We start from the raw sequence: 19,142 nt of genomic DNA, 5'->3' as shown, positions 1-19,142 counted from the left end.
TCCCCAAGGATAGTATAAATTTCCAAATGACCCTTGGCAGATTAAAGATTCCCCACCCCTGTCTTAGACCATGCTCCTGGTCTAACAGGCTTGCTGTCATGATCCAGGACGGGATTTTGCTTTGACCCGTCCTGGTTAGACTATGGGTTAATTGTGCTGCCTCTCTCTGGCAGCAGGAGGCTATTTAGTGCTCACTGGACCTGGGTCCGGTGTCAGTTATACTCCTGCCCTCGGCTGAGTTAAGTGACCTCTTGTATACGTGTTCCTTGTGCCTGATAACTTGTTGCTTGTTCGGTTGTGATCTGGTTCTGTCCCTGTTACGAGTTCTGCCTGACCCTCTTGTACTGCGCTACCTCTCGTGTATGACTCTCTGCTTGTGACCCGACTTCTCTCTGCTCGTCCCCTTGGTACCACGTCGCCCTCTTGTGTATGACCTTTGGCCCTGTCTGACTACCCGTCTGTTTGTCCCTCTGTACCTCGTTTGCCCGTACTGCTGTGACCTCTGTTTTGCCTGACTCTGAGTTGTTGTATGGTGTCCTGTCCTATCTGAATACAGGACGCTAAGCCTTGCAGTCACATGACCATAGGTCCCGTGCAGACTATTCAGTTTCAGTGTCCGCAGGTCCTATGCCTCTTTACTTTCCAGCGCTGACTGGACCCTGACACTATTAGCCTGAAGCACGCCTGGTCACCTCTGCTGCCCTGCTCCCCAGGTCACTGCTTCTGTTCTCAGGACACACGCACTGGCTCTATGAGCAAGTGCAGTGCGGTGTCTCTGATATTATAACTGACCCATACCGTTTTTTTTTTTCTCTGCTCACATTCACCTGTGTGTGTGATGGATCCTGTGCATGCTCTTTCTGAACAGGTTAAGCATCTGACGCAGATGTCTCAAACTCTTTGGAGAACAAAGAGTCCTGGCTCAGTCTCAGCAGCTGATCGCCGACACTGTGCAGGGGGTTCTTTCATTGGGGGCTCGGGATGTTACATTAATTTCCCCTGAGTCTCCAGTGAAGTTACCAGATACCTTTTCTGGAGATAAAAATGACTTCAGAGTTTTCAAGGAGGGCTGTAAGCCTTTTTTTTCCTTAAGACCACACTCTTCTGGGATGAAAGTCAGAAAGTGGGGGTCATTATGTCTCTGTTAAGGGGAGCCCCCCAAGCCTGGGCTTTCTCCCTTCCTACCACGGCCCCTGAGCGCATGACTGTGGATGCATTTTTTGAGGCCCTGGGGCATATTTATGATGAGCCTGATCGGGTGCGTATGGCTGAGGACAGGCTGATGAATGTTTGCCAGGGGAAACACTCAGCCGAGTGGTTTTGCTCAGAGTTCAGACGCTGGGCTGCTGAGGTCTGCTGGAACGACGCCGCTCTCCGGGAGTTGTTCCGTAGAGGCCTGTCTGAGCATCTGAAAGACGCCTTGGCTCTCCACCCCCCACCTGATGCCCTGGAGGAAGCTATGACACAGGCCGTCCGAATGGATCGCAGGTTACGGGCAAAGGGAGTGATACAAACCGAGACATCATTATTCTCCCAAGGAAGGGGAGCCAGTTCTTCACTGAAAATCACGGCGATGGGAACCATCAACCTTAAGGAGGAAGAAAGGAGACAACGGCACGTGAGAAAATGCTGTGTTCACAGTGGCGAGTCTGGACATGGGAAAAAGGATTGCCCCTCCCGGCCACTAACGAACAAGCGACTGAGCCCGGGTGATTATCGTGGATGTCACCCAGGCTCTCAGGTACCCTTTTCTGCATTTTCTAAAATGTCATTTCAAGTGGAACTTTGTTGTGGGGGTGTCTCCACATCCACAACTGCCTTCGTGGATTGCGGTTCATCATTGAACTTTATTGACTCTGACTTGGTGGCCAGGTGTAAGTTAGGGACAGTTAGGTTGGAGACTCCGATTCACCTTGTTGCTATTGACAAAACACCACTGGTTAAGAATGACATTGTGTTTTGTACTGAAGAGTTTCTCCTTAAAGTGAGTTCCTTACACCAGGAACGTATTTCATGTTTTGTAATGAACAACCTGCCTGCGGGACTGGTGTTGGGGTTCCCCTGGTTACAGCTGCATAATCCTGTGATTAATTGGGAATCTCGGGATATTGTTAAATGGGGTCCCTATTGCTCTGAGAAATGTCTTGTTTCTGTGTCTGTGTCGTCCGTGGGTCTAGAAGGCATTCCGGAGTGCCTGATAGATTATACTGACGTTTTCTCCGAAAAAGAGGCTGAGGTTTTACCACCACACCGCCCATTTGATTGTGCCATTGACCTGGTTCCAGGTGCTAAATTGCCCAAAGCCCGCCTGTATAACCTCTCGGGTCCAGAACGGGCTGCGATGAAGGAATATATTTCTGAGAGCCTCCGTAAGGGACATATTCGTCCTTCTGTTTCTCCTGTGGTGGCAGGCTTCTTTTTTGTAAAAAAAAAAAGACTGTGGTTTGCGCCCATGCCTCGATTTTCGTGAGTTAAATAAAATAACTGTGAGGAATACTTATCCCCTTCCACTTATTCCTGATTTATACAATCAGTTGTCCGGAGCTAAGTGGTTTTCGAAATTAGACCTACGGGGAGCGTATAACCTTATCCGAGTCCGGGACGGAGATGAATGGAAGACTGCTTTTCTCACTACTGAAGGGTTGTTTGAAAATTTGGTCATGCACTTCGGCCTGACCAACGCTCCAGCGGTCTTCCAAAATTTCATAAATCATGTGTTCTCCGATTTGATTGGACGTTTTATGGTGGTGTATTTGGATGACATTTTAATCTACTCGCCTGATAAACAGACTCACATTGGTCATGTTCGGGCAGTTCTCCAAAGGCTCAGGGAGAACTGTCTGTTTGCTAAACTTGAAAAATGTTTATTTTTTGTTCAGGAACTGTCCTTTCTGGGGTTCATCGTGTCTGCTGAAGGGTATCGCATGGATCCTAATAAGGTGCAGGCCATTCTCGAGTGGGTTCAACCGTGTGATTTGAAGGGTCTGCAACGTTTCCTAGGGTTCACTAATTATTATCGGAAATTTATAAGGGGGTTCTCACAGGTGGTTAAACCCCTCACAGACATGACTCAAAAGGGGGCCGATATCAAGAATTGGTCAACCGCAGCGGTAGCGGCATTTCAGTTTTTGAAAAAATGTTTCATGTCGGCCCCGGTTCTTATCCAACCGGACCCCTCTGAACCATTTATTGTTGAGGTAGACGCCTCAGAGGTGGGGGTGGGGGCGGTATTGTCCCAGGGACCCGCCACTTTGACCAATTTAAGACCTTGCGCCTTTTTCTCAAAGAAGTTCTCTCCGGCGGAGAGAAACTATGATGTGGGGAATCGGGAACTTCTGGCCGTAAAATTGGCTTTTGCAGAATGGAGGCATTTTTTGGAGGGGGCTGTTCATCCTATAACGGTAATCACGGACCACAAAAACCTAGCTTACATTGAGTCAGCTAAAAGGTTGACTCCCAGACAGGCTAGATGGTCACTTTTTTTTTTCCTGATTCAACTTCTCGATCACTTTTCGACCAGGATCCAAGAATATCAGAGCGGATGCGTTGTCACGCAGTCTTGATCCGGTATCCCCCCCGGAACCTCCATCCTCCATTCTTCAGCCTGGGGTGGTGGTGGCAGAGGTTTCTAATGTGTTGGAACGGGAGATTCGAGAAGCCCAGGCTCTTGCACCTCCAGCTAAGCCGGTGGATAAACTTTTTGTGCCAGCTCAGTTTCGTCTCAAGGTCCTCCAGGAGTTCCATGACTCTGTTCTGGGTGGACATCCAGGGATCTCAGCGACCCGGAAGGCCATTGCTAGAATATTCTGGTGGTCTTCTTTAGCCTCTGATGTTGGGGAGTATGTGTCTGCGTGTGAGGTTTGTGCCCGTGCGAAAACTCCCCATAACCGGCCGGCCGGGGAATTGGTACCACTGCCAATTCCTGAGAGACCATGGACTCATCTGTCCATGGATTTCATCACCAACCTTCCCCCTTCCAAGGGTAATACCGTGGTCTGGGTCATAGTGGACAGGTTTAGTAAGCAGGCACATTTTGTACCTTTGGCAGCTCTACCTAATGCGGAAACATTGTCCAGATTGTTTGTGGAGCATGTGGTGCCGTTGCATGGGGTACCCCTGAATGTGGTGTCTGATAGGGGAGTGCAATTTGTGTCCAGATTTTGGAGAGCTTTTTGTAGGAGGTTGGGTATTGGTCTATCCTTTTCATCCGCCTACCAACCAGAGACTAATGGGCAGACTGAGCGGACCAATCAGTCTCTGGAGCAAATTCTGCGTTGTTTGACCTCAGCCCGACAGGATGATTGGTGTTCTGTGTTACCATTGGCTGAGTTTGCTTTTAACAACTGCACTAACCAGTCTACGGGTACATCTCCTTTTTTTTGCAATTATGGGTTTCATCCTCATTTTGGAGAATTTCCCACTTGAATTCTGGGTGTCGTGGGGCGGACGAGACGATCCAGCGGTTGGGGGAGGTATGGCGGGAGGTCCAGAATAACATAAAGAAGGCCCAGGACAAATTTAAATTTTTTGCGGACAAAAAACGATCCGTGGGGCCAGTGTTTCAGGTCGGAGATAAGGTATGGTTATCCACCAAAAATATAAGGCTCAAGGTCCTCTCTGCGAAGCTTGGACCCAAGTTTATAGGTCCCTATGTAATTACCGAAGCAGTTAACCCGGTGGCTTTTCGGTTGAGTCTTCCGCCATCTCTAAGGATCCCTAATGTTTTCCATAAGGCCCTTTTGAAACCTGTGAGGTCCAGTGGGGAGGGATCATCATCTTCCCCGACACCGGTTATGGTAGATGGGCAGGCTGAGTACGAGGTGGAACGAATTGTCGACTCCAGGTTGGTCCGTCGCGCCCTTCAGTATCTGATACATTGGAAGGGCTACGGTCCTGAGGAACGCTCGTGGGTTCCTGCTCGATCAGTTCATGCGGATCGGTTGATCCGAGCCTTTCACGCCAAGTACCCTGAGAGACCTGGGGGTCCGGTGGCCCCCATTGAGAGGAGGGTACTGTCATGATCCAGGACGGGATTTCGCTTTGACCCGTCCTGGTTAGACTATGGGTTAATTGTGCTGCCTCTCTCTGGCAGCAGGAGGCTATTTAGTGCTCACTGGACCTGGGTCCGGTGTCAGTTATACTCCTGCCCTCGGCTGAGTTAAGTGACCTCTTGTATACGTGTTCCTTGTGCCTGATAACTTGTTGCTTGTTCGGTTGTGATCTGGTTCTGTCCCTGTTACGAGTTCTGCCTGACCCTCTTGTACTGCGCTACCTCTCGTGTATGACTCTCTGCTTGTGACCCGACTTCTCTCTGCTCGTCCCCTTGGTACCACGTCGCCCTTTTGTGTATGACCTTTGGCTCTGTCTGACTACCCGTCTGTTTGTCCCTCTGTACCACGTTTGCCCGTACTGCTGTGACCTCTGTTTTGCCTGACTCTGAGTTGTTGTATGGTGTCCTGTCCTATCTGAATACAGGACGCTAAGCCCCGCCCCTTGCAGTCACATGACCATAGGTCCCGTGCACATTATTCAGTTTCAGTGTCCGCAGGTCCTTTGCCTCTTTACTTTCCAGCGCTGACTGGACCCTGACACTATTAGCCTGAAGCACGCCTGGTCACCTCTGCTGCCCTGCTCCCCAGGTTACTGCTTCTGTTCTCAGGACACACGCATTGGCTCTATGAGCAAGTGCAGTGCGGTGTCTCTGACACTTGCTATAACTAGCTGACAACAATCAGGCCCTCTCGCTGATGTCGTGTAACCGTGCACGGGGTGATAGCTGTAGACAAGTGTCATATGTCCGACACCCCGGCAGGTTACACGACATCAGCGAGAGGGCCTGATTGTTGTTCACCTTCAGGCCGGCCCACTTCCACTCCTTACCATGTCCATTAGACTTCAAGACAAGGACACCAGGCACATTCATAAAAACAAGGCATTCTTTACTTGGCAACACACTTAGGTACATAAGGCAGTAGGCAGTACACTTTACAACTTCTTTTGTCTTATACAGAGGTACGTTCTTATATGTTTCGGGTGACGGCACTATACATGTGGATGGTAAACAAGCAGAGCAAATCAGATAAATCTCCATCTTTCCAATGCAGGGACTCATGGGCAAATATGTTACACTGTGAATTCTGCACCCAAACCGCAGTCTGTGATTCGCTAACAAGGGCCTTCCTTTGAGTCGCTTCCCTCTATCATGTCCTCAGCTGGGTAAGACCATTCTCTATAGGGCCTCCCACGTCTGGCCCACACTGGACTCACTTCCTCCTTTTATTCTTCTGCAAATAGATTGCACCCACTTGCCTGCTGAACTGGATCTCAGTCACTTCTAAAGTTCCTAAGGCCTCTTTCACACTTCCGTTTTTGACAATCAGTCAAGATCCGCCAATTTTGAAGAAAAACGGATCCGCCATTCTTCTTTGCGGATCCGTTTTTTTCCCCATTGACTTTCATTATTGGCGGATCCTGACTGATTGCCGTCCGTTGCATCCGTTTTTTTGAGGATCCGCCACAAAGTTAGTGTCCGTCAACATCCTCAAAGATTTCCAAACGGAGTTTGCAACGTTTTTTTGGCCGGCGGATCCTCCAGACACTGAATTAACCCCAAAATCTGTCTGGGTGCCGGACAAAAAAAAATTCATTTCTCTCTCTCTCCTTCCTGGCCAGCGGTTCCTTTAAATTTCCTCATTTTCAGGATCCGTTTCAAAACAGATCCTGTGCCATCCGTTCACATCAGTTGAGAACGGATCCGCTTGTCTGCCTTTTTGGCGGATTTGAGCTGATGCAAATAACTGAAGTGTGAAAGAGGCCTTAATGATTCATTCTGCTTTGCGCCTCTCAGCTCACTGCACATTAGCTCTGTTCCTCTGCAGATCTCTGTACACTCTCCTTTCTCTTCTCTTACATCACTAACTTCCTCAATCTCTCAGAGATTTCCAATCCTTCTCCTTACTATGGGCCGGCATTACAGTTAACTCTCACACTGTTCCTGCTGTCTGTTGCTTTCACCCTGTTCTGCACAGAGACAAAGAGGAAGACAGTGACATCTTTTGACTGTCGGTTAGTCCTGCAGTCCAAAAGGAAAATAACCCTTGTTACCACAAGAAAACAGATTTACATTAAGCTATTTGATGCATTCAGGGAGAAGCAGGACAGTTGGTCCACCTTCTCACAGTTATGGGGCGCCAGTCAGACCAGAGAGGGGCCCCCTCTCTCCTAGCCTCTGAAATGCTGTGATCAATATCAATGGTGGTGTAAGGCGGCCAGGGTGGTAGTCAAGAGAGGCTGTACTGGGCCGCAGGCCTTAAAAGGGAGGCCGACATGACAGGGTTGAGTGGGAATATAGTGAGCTGGAGTTAGGGATTAGGATGGTACTACGGAGTTAATGTATTTGGATAAGGTGGGGACTAGTGCTGGGATGAGGGGGAGGCGGGGTCAGAGCTGGAGTAGGAGCTATCATTCTAAAGACAGTGACCATCTTAGTGTGGCAACCATTTTAGGTTCCCCCACATAGTGACAAGAAGCTGCGGGGTCTTTCCTGAAGAATCTGAATTATGGAGGTGGAAACAATGCTCCAACAACTGATGTATGCTGAGGAGTCGCAGGGTGCTGGCTGGATGCAAACTACATCTACTACTACATAAACTTGCTACAGGGAGCTGTGACCGGGTCACCTCAGGCACTGCAGGATGGATATCGGCCGCAGAGAGCTAATTGTCCAGCATACCTTAGTCCGCAGGTCCCCTTCTGGTTCGGCACCGCATCAGGAGCCCTACTGGGACCCTCCGGCTCGGGGTGTGAGCTGTAAGCCGGCAGCTCACGTTACGAGAACCGGGAGGAATCTGATTAGGCGGTGGGGCCTGCAGCGGAGGATGAGTCGGCCTCCCTCTCTACATCATCACAGAAGGCTTACGGTCCGGGTGCGGCGGACGCCCTGTCGGGTGGCAGATCCACTCAGCGTGGTCAGGAGGATACGGTGAGAGGGACGGGGGCCTGGTACGCAGGCCCCTCAGCGAGGATACCATCGCGTGCGGCAGCCGGCCGGCACCACCCATAAAGCAGCAGAAGGGGCGCTTCAGCAAGATGGCGGGCAGTGTCAGGCTGGCCCGGGGGCAAAGAGCAAGGGGGAGCCTGATGGAACATGCAGGCAGCAGATCGATCACCAGGATGGCGTGAAGCATTAGGACACCGCAACATTTCAGGGACCAGCACGAATCGATTCAACCGGATTCAGGATCTGCGGCTGCTGGGATCACAGCACCCAGGCAGCCAGGTGAGACTGATCATTTTGTCTTTACTCTTAACCCCTTTGCTAGCCTTTTATGAGTGTATGTGTGAGAAATTTTGTTTTATTAAGGGGGGCTAGCGGAGGCATGATGTTTATTTTGCATGGGCTACGGAATTTTGTCCGGTTATAGGGATCCGGGACTCCTCAAGGCAGGGTAGCACCTTCCGCAGCAAGGCTGGGTAGTGCTTAGGATAGGTGTTTTTTAAGGCGATATGAGTGGATGAGATGCATACATCCAGTTCAGCATGAAGTGCAGCCTGTGAAGGCAGGAGGCGAGGAGGAAAGTGTGGATTCATTGCCATTAGATGAGTATGCTAAGGGTGAGGTTTGGGTTTGAGGGGACTTTGGGGGTGCACTTGAAACATGGGGTAGGGGACACGATTTGGAAAGGACAATATGTTGAGATATTTTCATTGTTTCAAGTGGAACGTTTTAATTTAGACAAGGTGAGGTGAGGAAAAAAAGAGTTCATTTAATTTGGAGAATCTTCTCTAATGGGTACAGTTATCCGCTATGCTAGCTATCGTTATTTACGAAAGGTCCCCGGAAAACTGCTTGGGATTTGTGGTTACATGGATATGATTGGTGAGGGTTTTGTATCTTTTTTTTTTTTTTGGTTAAATATGTTGAGCAGTTCCGACAGTGAAAAGCAGGATAAGGGCCCCGGGTAGGCTGGGGCATAGGAAATCGTTTCCTGTATGCACCGGGACTTTGTAGTGGTCAGGAGACTTGGTGGCAGTGGAGTGTTTATTATTTAAGTAGGTCATGGGGTGGTAAAGTGTTTCATGGGAAGAAAGCAAAGGAGATAATGAGGGAATTGAAAAAAGGGTCGAGGTCATTGTGTCAGGAAGAGAGGCTTCCTAAATAGGTGTCTTCATAAGACGGCAGCCCACGGGTACGAGAGGGTTTTAGGGACGGTTTTCAGGATTCCTCTTGTTGACGTTAAAATTTGGTTGTCTACCGAAACTTGAAGTGGGCTTTGCTTTCTACACAATTATATAAAGATGTGGCTTTGGGTAAAAGGGCTGGACTGTTTGAATAGGCTCTACTTCATCAATTTGAGGGTTTCAACGATTTATGTGATGGTAAATGGAGGGGCCTAGTACATTTAAAGAAATTCATCACAGCTCTTTTACGTAAAGGTCATCGGTAACTGAGGGTATTGACCCTCAGTTGGGTTTGGTGTTGTACACTTCTTTTGTTGCTGCTATGGATTGGGTACGGTTGTGTTGAAAGAGAACTAGGCCAAAACGGATAGTATGCATTGGTTGGGTTGTTTTTTAGGGATCGGGTTTCTTTGTTGATCATTGTCTACTTATGGGGTGTCCCCTTTCATGTTCATATTCTTGTGACGCTTGGTTGGTTTTTTGGAATGGTTGCTTACAGAGATGTTTGTTTTCAATTCCTCTGTTCATTAATTGGATGAATTTTTGGTCACTGGTTTGGCACAGGATCCTGATTGTTCATTCTATAATGGACAATGGAGAGCATGGCCAGGAAGTTTCGGCCACTTAAGTGTCCCAAAAAAAAAAAAAAAAAAAATATGGTGGGCCCTGTGACAGTATTGAGTTTTTTTTTTCTTGGGTATCAAATTGATACAATTTGCGTTGGACAGCAGGTCACCGGTTAAAATGATGGTTGACATGAAGGCAGAAGCGAGTCGGTTAATTTGTAGATGGTGACGTTGCGTGAGGCTCAATCTCCACTGGACAAGCTAATTTTGCTTGTAAGATTATGCCATTGGGCAAAGTGTTCTGCCATCGGCTATCTATGGCGACAGTGTCTACGCATTTCTTTGCCTCAAAAGAGAGTTGTATAATAGCAGGTCCATCTGGATTGCACTGGTGTGTTTAGGTCCTTTTGTTGGCTTGATGGGTCAGCATGGTTTCGATTTGTACATTTCAGTTTGGGTGGTTGGTAGAGTCGGGACAAAGGGTTTGGTTTAGTAATGGTGGTTGGTAGAGTCAGGGCCAAATGTTGGGAGTAATAATGGTCTGGCGTATAATCGGGTTTGGGTCAGGTATTCCCAATCATGGTGGAACTATCATTGTAGGTTAATGGAGTTCTTTTCAGGGTGGAAGATTCGGTTTGGTTTCGATTTCAAAGGTTTGGGAGGATAGGCCCCTAAAATTCCTTACCTCCTTCCGAGCGGCCATTGGGACAGGGTGTTACAGCATTCGGATTGGTTGGGCCTAATTTGACTCGTGGTTATCAGCTGAAGTTGGGCGTGGCGTGAGTTACTCTATTCTATTCTTGAAGCTTTTTCTGGTCCACAGTAGGAGCGAGTTTAACAAGGTGGATGTGTCCGGTGGAGTTCTGGAACTTTCCATCAGGCAGTAATGGCAGTAAGGGATTTATTGTCTAGGTCTTTAATGTATGTGGACATAATATGTTTAGGCATGTGGTAATTGGGAGAATTGGAGGTCGGCATTGGGCAAAGGGTTGGAGGAGGAGAGCAATTCAGTGTTATTGGTTGGGTATAGTCGGGAGAAGAGTTGGTCTGTTCCTAAATTGAATAAATTCATGTCGGATATAGCTTTTGAATTTTTAAGTTCAGGGGTATTTAGGATTTAGCAAAAATCCTTCTGGTCTAAGGGTGTGGGACGGAAGTTGGCTGGTTTTTATCATATATTTACTGATTTTGTCAACCAGCTAGTGGATGTTTGTTCCTCTTCACGGGAGTTACCTCCTTTTCAGGGTGCTTTCCTAGCAACCTTATTTTGGGTTTTTTTCTTTTCAATTGAGGGAGTTCGTCGGTCCTTCTAGATTTCGGGAAGGAGTGCTGCGGAAATGGGATGCGAATGGGTTTGAGAACAGAGGGACGACATTTATCCGTACCTCCAAAACGGATGTCAAAGGTTGCAAGGTTGTTTGATGTGGTTAGTTCTTATATGTTAAGTGGATTTATATGAAGAGTTCTTTCTGTGGATAATGGGCACGTTGGGAGCCCTGTTATTGATACATAAGGATGGTTATTTTTTGTCACATTTTCAATTTGAGGCAATAAAAAAGGTGTTTGGACTAGGAAGTTATCCTTTTTGAGGATTACAAAGGGCATTAACTTCTGATGGGAGCAGCCATGGAGACAGTCAGGAGAGGCTTAGGCTAGGAAGTGATGAAGAGGATCGGCTGTTGGGAGTCTGTGAGGTTCTAATAGTACGTTGGTCCAGCGTTGATTTTGTTTAAGTATGGATAACTGCGCTGGTGGATTATAGGATGTTCATTTGTCTTCTGGGCAGCATTGAGGGCAGCGGTCTGCCAAGATAGTTGGCAGCTTGGGTGCCAAGGAATCTAGCGGTCTCACGATGGATCAGAAGGCGGGGGGATGGTTTGAAAACAGTTACACTCCGAATTTAAAAGATTTGTTTGCTTGGGCCCAAGCTTCAGATGTACTGGCAATTCATCTGGGACAGATTGGTTTTTGGAAAAGGCCCTGCAGGGATGTGATTAAGGATATGAAGTTGATATGTTGCAGCTATGGCTATGTCTCCTAGGTTTTGGTGGTTGGGTATGATATCGTTTTCAGAAAGGTGTGGCATGGAGCGAGGTCTGTTCAGTGAGTGAACAAATCTGGGATCAAGGTGAATAAAGCAGTGTCCTGTCTTTCATGGCAAGGAATGGGGAGGTTGTGGTGCGCCACACGGAGTTGGAATTTGGTAAACGGGGAATTTTGGAAGAGGAACAAGATACGCCTAAACAGGGTCGGTTTGGATACGTGGCATTTGGTGGAACCAGAGGACATTGAAAAGAGGCTCTGATGTGTGGAGGGACATAAATGTTTGAGGTATCAAAACATTTATGTTGGTGGCGTGGGGGGCGGTCCTCGAAGTTGGTGGTGCTGGTAAATAGCGGTTCGGGGGGGGGATCTTAAGAGGTCCTGGACTCCCCCTGGGTGGATTCAAGTGGACGGGTAATTGAATTATCCCGCGGAAGGGATTAAAGTGGACCCGTGCTTAATGGAAACTGGCCAGGTGGGTTGATATGTGTCTTTGAGCTGGTGCTTAACGGCTAGAGGCAAGACTCGACCTGGGGACCAAGTTGGGAATATCAAATCTGAGTTTTATGGTTTGGGGCTTCGAGGACCACCCCTTCTGGGACGTTGTGTTTAAAATGTTATGTTATATGTTTAATAAAAGGCTGCTGTGGCCAATTTATCCAAATACCTCTGGAGTGTTTATTTTGTTGGGGTATGAATCGATGGGGTTGGGTGGCCAATAAGAGTTTTAAATAACTAGGTATGGAAGCTCACATGAATCACGAATACCCATTTGTCATGGCAACGAGCTGTAGTGTTCCCACACCGTGGCGCTCCACAGATGAAACATAATGTCCCTTCTGCTGTATGTGCAGCATGCACAACAGAACACTCACATTTATTGTCAGAGTCCCCTCTGCTGTCTTCACTCCAGCTCCGGATTCATGAGCTCCACAAGCAACTCCGGAAACAATGTCCTTTCTCAACAGTTCAACTTTAATTAGCAGTAGAGCTTCCATCACATATGCGGCACAGTGTGTACAGAGTGACATTCCTAAGACTTCCCTGTCTTCCTAGAAATCTCTGTTCTTCCTGAACAATCTCTGTCTTGTCTTAGCAATCTCTCCTCTTACTGGACAATCTCTATCCCCTTCCAGCAATCTTTGCTCTTTCTGTACAATACCTGTCCTTTTCCAGCAATCTCTGCTCTCACCTGGACAATCTCTGTCCAGTCTGTGCCTTTAGGCCCACTAGCTTCCTGCCATTCCCCTGGTACATATTTGTAATTAAAGGGTAACTGTCTCACTGTCTCAGCTTCATCTAGTCCCTGCCGTAAGCTTCGGATCCTCTATGGTGCCCTTCACTACTGTCCTATGCTATTACCCTATACTATCCTTAATCATCTAAACAGTACACATCAAGTACATACACAACACAGCAACATTACAGGAACACATTAGCATTGGTAAACAACAAGGTACCGCACATAACCCATGTGAACAGTGTCCAAAGAGGGGGGAGGGGGCATGTGACGACCTCAGTTACCTCCTTACAGTGGCACTTAGAAGGTTAATCAGCTGGAGGAAGTGCAGTCACCATTCTTCGCAGTGATAACCGGGTCTTGGCTGTTATTTAAACCGCGCTGCTGGCAGCGATCATGCGAACACCATCACGTACCCATACATCAAGGCTTAGGAAACCCTATCTGGTCACATATGGTACATCAAAGGTTGTGAAGATGTTAAAGAGTAATCCTTGTTTTTATCTTTTAATAAATCAATAGTACACATGAAAATAAGAAACTTCGTAATATATCTAATCAGAAACATTTGCTTCTTTCTCTGCCAGGACCGATCAATCATTCTCAAAATTCTTAATTCATGGGTAAAATCTGTAGAAGGGAGAACGAGGAGGAGCGGGGGCTAGAGGCAGATCTCCTCCCACCGCTTAGGCTAAGTGCACACGTAGCAGAAAATTTCTGCTCAAAAACCTGACTCCCTTCCCAGAAACCGCGCATTTTTTTCTGCGCGTCTTCCGCGCGGTTTTTGCGCGGTTTCGATGCGTTTTTTTCCGCGCATTTTCTAAACGCATAGAAATAGCCAGAAACGCGTAAAGATCCGCGAAATTAAATTAATGAGCATGCTGCATTTTTTACCGCGATGCATTTTTTTCACGGTAAAAAAACGCATCAATATGCACAAAAAGTGCAAAATGCCTAGAAATCAATGGGAAGCTTATTTTTAGCAGTTTTATAGGAAAAACCGCTAAAAATACCGCTAAAAAAACACTGTGTGTGAACACAGCCTTATTCTCCCCCATCTACATAGAATCTTATAAGTAGCAACTGCCATCTCCTACCTTAGTAGTGAAAAAAAATCTGTCTTCATTGAACACAGATTTTACCCATGAATTGAGAATTTTCACAATGACTGATCAATTTTGGCAGAGAAAGAAACAGATGCCTACTATTGATTTATGAAAGAAAAATTAAAACAATGACTATTTAAGCCAGCAGTAAGCGATTGGCTCCAAATGAGGTTGTCTTCGGCTGGATAATTGTGTCCACTGGAAGATCTCTAAATACACAGTGAAAATTTAGTATTTCACCGCTATTTACAATTTAGGTAATAACAATACGCTCTGAAGTTCTTTTCATCTTTATTTTTTTAAAGCACAATAAGCTCTGGAACAATCCACAAAAGATCATTCTTTTTCAATTAAAAAAAAAAAAAAAAATTGCATTCAGTAATTAGTGAACAATAGAGCTGGTCATGCAGCATTTATTTCCCCTCACTATAAAGTAATATCATTCTTGGTTATTCATATTAATCACAGATACAGAAAATGTGATCCTCTTATAAATGGTCTCAACACATGCAATCTCTCTATAACATGGCAAAGTGTATATACATATACACTATACAGTATATGTGTGTGTGTGTGTGTGTGTCACTAATTTTCTAAGTAAATATATTTATAAAGGTGCTATTGACATGAAATTCTCACCAGATGACAACAACAACCCATTCAATCCACACAGGCAAAGACATTAAACCATAGATGTCAATAAATTAACTTATGGGTAAATAATGAGAAATGAAAGGCAAAATGTATTGAACACCTGAAGAACGTGAGATGGAAAAAGCCAAGAAAAGTCATGATGCCAGCAGAAATCTATGAGTAATTAGAAAGCAATCCTGCCATTTAGCGAAAAATAATATCAATTGGTTCAACTGAAGGCCTATATAAAAAGGTGTCTCATTACCAAGGTGCCACACAAGAGACATCTCATGATGGGTTACCTTATTGTTTCAAAGCATACTGATGGCATTGGTTACAGAAGAATTTCTAAACTACCGAAGGTTCCAGTGAGCACTGTTGGGGCTATAATCTGGAAGTGGAAAAAACATCATTTCACTATAAACCGGCCACGACCAGGTGCTCCCCACAAGATTTTAGAAACAAGAATGAAAATATTTATCAGACGAGTTGTGCAAGAACCAAGGATCACCTGTGGAGATCTACAGAAATACCTGGAATCATCAGGGACAATTGTTTAAGAGAAAACTGCAAGTAATGCACTCAACCTCAATGGCATATATGTATGCTCTCTATGCAAGACTCCATTGCTAAACAAAAAGCATGTTCAAGCGTATTTAACGTTTGTTCATCAACATTTACACAAGCCTTTGAAACACTGGGAGAATATAGTCTGGTCACATGAGACCTACATTGAACTCTTTCAATACCATTAAACACACCATGTTAAAACACTATACCTACAATGAAGTTTGGAGGTGGGAACATCATGGTGTGGGACTGTTATTCAGCAGCGGTAAACTTCATATCATTGAAGAAAGGATGAATGGACAAATGTACAGTTATTCTTGGAAAAAACCTGTTGCCATCTACCAGGATGATGAAGATGAAATGAGGGTGGACATTTCAACAAGCCAATGATCCCGAGCACACAGCCAAGGAAACTCTCAATTAGATTCAGAGAAACAAAATAAAGCAGCTAAAATGGCCCAGCCACTTACTGGGCCTGAATCAAAAACAAAATGTATGTAAGGAACTAAAGCTCAAAGTTCACAGAAGGAGCCAATGGAACCTTCAGGATTTGAAAAGTAAATATCAGCATGAGCTAAGTCCAATAATTTATGGTTCAAACCAAAATATTCAAATCAACAAATGTGAACATGGACATAACTGTTGTCCAGTGCACATCATAAGAACCAAAACAGCAATTAAGTTTGTTTAAAAATCATATTATTATATATTAAAATAAATTTAATACAAAATTATACACAAGGTGCCTCATAAAATGAAGGTAAGCCACCAAAGCACAAAAACAAGTAAGCATTAAAGGATATGTACCAAATTTAGACCATCAAGAGTGTTTGTGTGGCACACATGCGCAATGCCTGCAACTAGTTTCTCCATGCAGGAGATGTCTTGAAGCTGTCATCACCAACAAAGGCTTTTGTACGAAGTATTAATTAAATTTCAGTAAGCGTGATCAATACTTTTTTTCCCTGTGTAATTTCTCATTATTTTAAATAACATAATTTTTAAACATCTATGGTTTGATGTGTTTGCCTGTGTGGATTGGATGGGTTGTTACCGACATCTGGTGAGAATTTCATGTCAATAGCACGTTTAGAGATAGATTTACTTACAATTGGTGACATGTTCTATACTTATATATATATATATATATATATATACACACACACACACACACACACACACACACACACACACACACACACACACACACACACAGAGTTGAGCAATGAGATTTGCAGGACATCGGCCCAGCGGCCATGTTGGTGACGGTAGCCTGTGGTTACAGAACCAGAGCCTTGCAAATCTTTTCTTTCCAGCTGGCATCTCTGGCCAGTGTTCTGATTTTCAGGCCTGTTACGACTTTAATTTGCCATCGCTGTGGCGTGAAGCATGCATTATGTTACCCAAGCCTACTAATCAGGAGAGGTGCCAAGTGGCACTACCGAAGTGGCTACAGGACCAGGGTCTAGCAAATATTTTTGCTCAACTCTAATATATATATATATATATATATATATATATATTAGAGTTGAGCAAAAATATTTGCTAGACCCTGGTCCTGTAGCCACTTCGGTAGTGCCACTTGGCACCTCTCCTGATTAGTAGGCTTATATATATATATATATACAAATATATATTCACAGCATGAGAGATATACAGTAAAATATACACAGAGATGTAAGTACACATAAAATAATCCTTTTAGTCCAGCATTAAAAAAAAGAGTTCAGAAATTTGGATAGTCCAGTACTTAATTTACAGAAGAGAAGTGTAAGATATTCTGAAGCAGGTGGTGACCACATAGGACTCTCACTTAATAAGTTCCTGTATACTGCTCTGCATTGAACTGAATAGTAATAACTCAGTATGTGATAAGCTCACTCGGGTGGTGACTACAGACATTTTTATCATTTAATACTAAGATTAGGCAGGCTATGATGATGCTCTGATCATATATTTAAAAAAAAAAAAATACATTCAGCTCTGGATTTTGCACCTAAAAAAGACACGATGCTAAAAGTAGAGATTAATGTTAGAATCCCCTATCCAAACAAGTATCCGACTGTCCAATAATTCAGAATATTCTGTAATCTGCTGCCTTTCACTTCCTGCTAATACCAGAATAAAGCAACTTTCCTCAGGGGCGGGCAAAAAAGAGAGATGGCCTATAGCAGAATTTAAACAGGGAGGGACTCGTTATGTAGGGTTTTGCCCCCTAGGATAGGTTTAATATTTATTTCCCCCTCCATGATCTTTGGATCATTTCACAACCCCCTTAATTTGCAAAGAAAGATGTTTTGCATAGGGGATTGCTGCACAGATTCTCACCACCTAAATTGGATGGGGATGTGACCAACCAGGTCTGGCCCCTGTCTCGCTAAGGGCCCCATAGCAGCAGCAGTGGCCTACATCATTAGTACATACGCCCATATATTATTAGTGTGTGTGTGTGTACATACATAAATATATGCAGAATTACATTTCATTCACTACAGAATTTCAAGCCATTTGCAATAAAGAATAACAAAGAAAAAAATATATAATTATACGTATATACTCTTGTGCTTTCAACGTTGTCCATATATCCTTGCCAACATTTGGTTGCAAAATGAAACAGCTACATATTTTCTTAGTATGACCGAGTCCAATATAGTGTTGTCATAACATGATGATACGGATTATTCCAAAGGTTGATAGTCCAAGGCCCCGACTTTCATTGTATTCATAAGTAAACATACTTGACAGTGGATGTAATGTATATGAGATAAATGTCTTATACAGTAAATGAATCGTGCGCAAGGCTGATTTTTTTTTTTTGTCTTCCGTAATACATAGAAAACAATCAAGCAGGAGGTTGTTATCCACTTAGAGTAGAGGAATCACTGATAAGGCATTCACTTGCAAGCCAGTTTTTTGTTGTGACTGTTCATATGGGTAGGAAAAGAATCATTAGAACTGACTTGTGCTGCTCGGGTCACATTGTAACAATCGCACAATTGAAGGATCACTCTTGGCACCTTTGATAAATTCTTCAAGGGAAAGTTTACCTGAAATGGAAATAAGAATGGTAAGTCCATGTAACATAAGTATGTTGTCTGTATTATCTGTACTGTGACATCACTGAGTGTACTATCTATGTACTGTGCTATCCCTATGTGTATTATCTCTGTTCTGTGCCATCCCTATGTGTATTATCTCTGCTCTGTGCCATCCCTATGCGTATTATCTCTGTACTGTGCCATCCCTATGTGTATTATCTCTGTACTGTGCCATCTCTATGTGTATTATCTCTGTACTGCGCCATTGCTATGTGTATTCTCTGTACTGTGCCATCCCTATGCATATTATCTCTGTACTGTGCCATCCCTGGGTGTATTATTTCTGCACTGTGCCATCTGTGATGCAGTGACCCGTGTGACAGCTAGGGGGTGCTGCATGGGACATGCATGCAGGCGTTCCTTCATTGTAATAGGGAAAATGGTGAGATGGGTGGACCAGTCACCTACAAACCCACCCAGGGGCGTGTGTCAGAACGCAAAGGATAAAGCCTGTGTGTTTGTGTGTGGCTGTGTGAAATAGGACCTTTAGTGAGGTCATAACCATGTGATCCATACCTCACCTGTGGGTGTGGTTATGGACCATATAATGTGCCTGAGGTCTGGTCACATGGGGAGAGTGTATGGACCTGATTGGTTCATGTGGAAGGTGTGCTACCTCCCTGACGAGCACATGGAGGCTTTGGACCTGGTGGCCTGTGTGTTGGACGGTTCCAAGTGGGGACAGAAGTCCTGAACAACACACAGA

General features: G+C 45.0%; 1 protein-coding gene across 7 annotated transcripts in view; it reads right to left on the bottom strand.

Annotated features, from left to right (window-relative positions):
• Positions 1–17,020: 17,020 nt before the first annotated feature.
• Positions 17,021–19,142, bottom strand: part of HPCAL1 (hippocalcin like 1) — a 290,362-nt gene continuing 288,240 nt past the window's right edge. For all 7 annotated transcript variants that reach the window (XM_073568218.1, XM_073568220.1, XM_073568222.1 and 4 more), the window contains one exon: positions 17,021–18,385. In XM_073568218.1, the coding sequence (XP_073424319.1) occupies positions 18,288–18,385 (98 nt within the window). In that variant the 3' untranslated portion in view covers positions 17,021–18,287. The remainder of the gene's footprint in view (positions 18,386–19,142) is intronic.

Source organism: Dendrobates tinctorius, unplaced genomic scaffold (genome assembly GCF_039654945.1).
Source record: "Dendrobates tinctorius isolate UK_male_01 unplaced genomic scaffold, ASM3965494v1 ptg000021l, whole genome shotgun sequence".
Classification (NCBI taxonomy): domain Eukaryota; kingdom Metazoa; phylum Chordata; class Amphibia; order Anura; family Dendrobatidae; genus Dendrobates; species Dendrobates tinctorius.
This window is presented reverse-complemented; position numbering and strand designations above follow the sequence as displayed.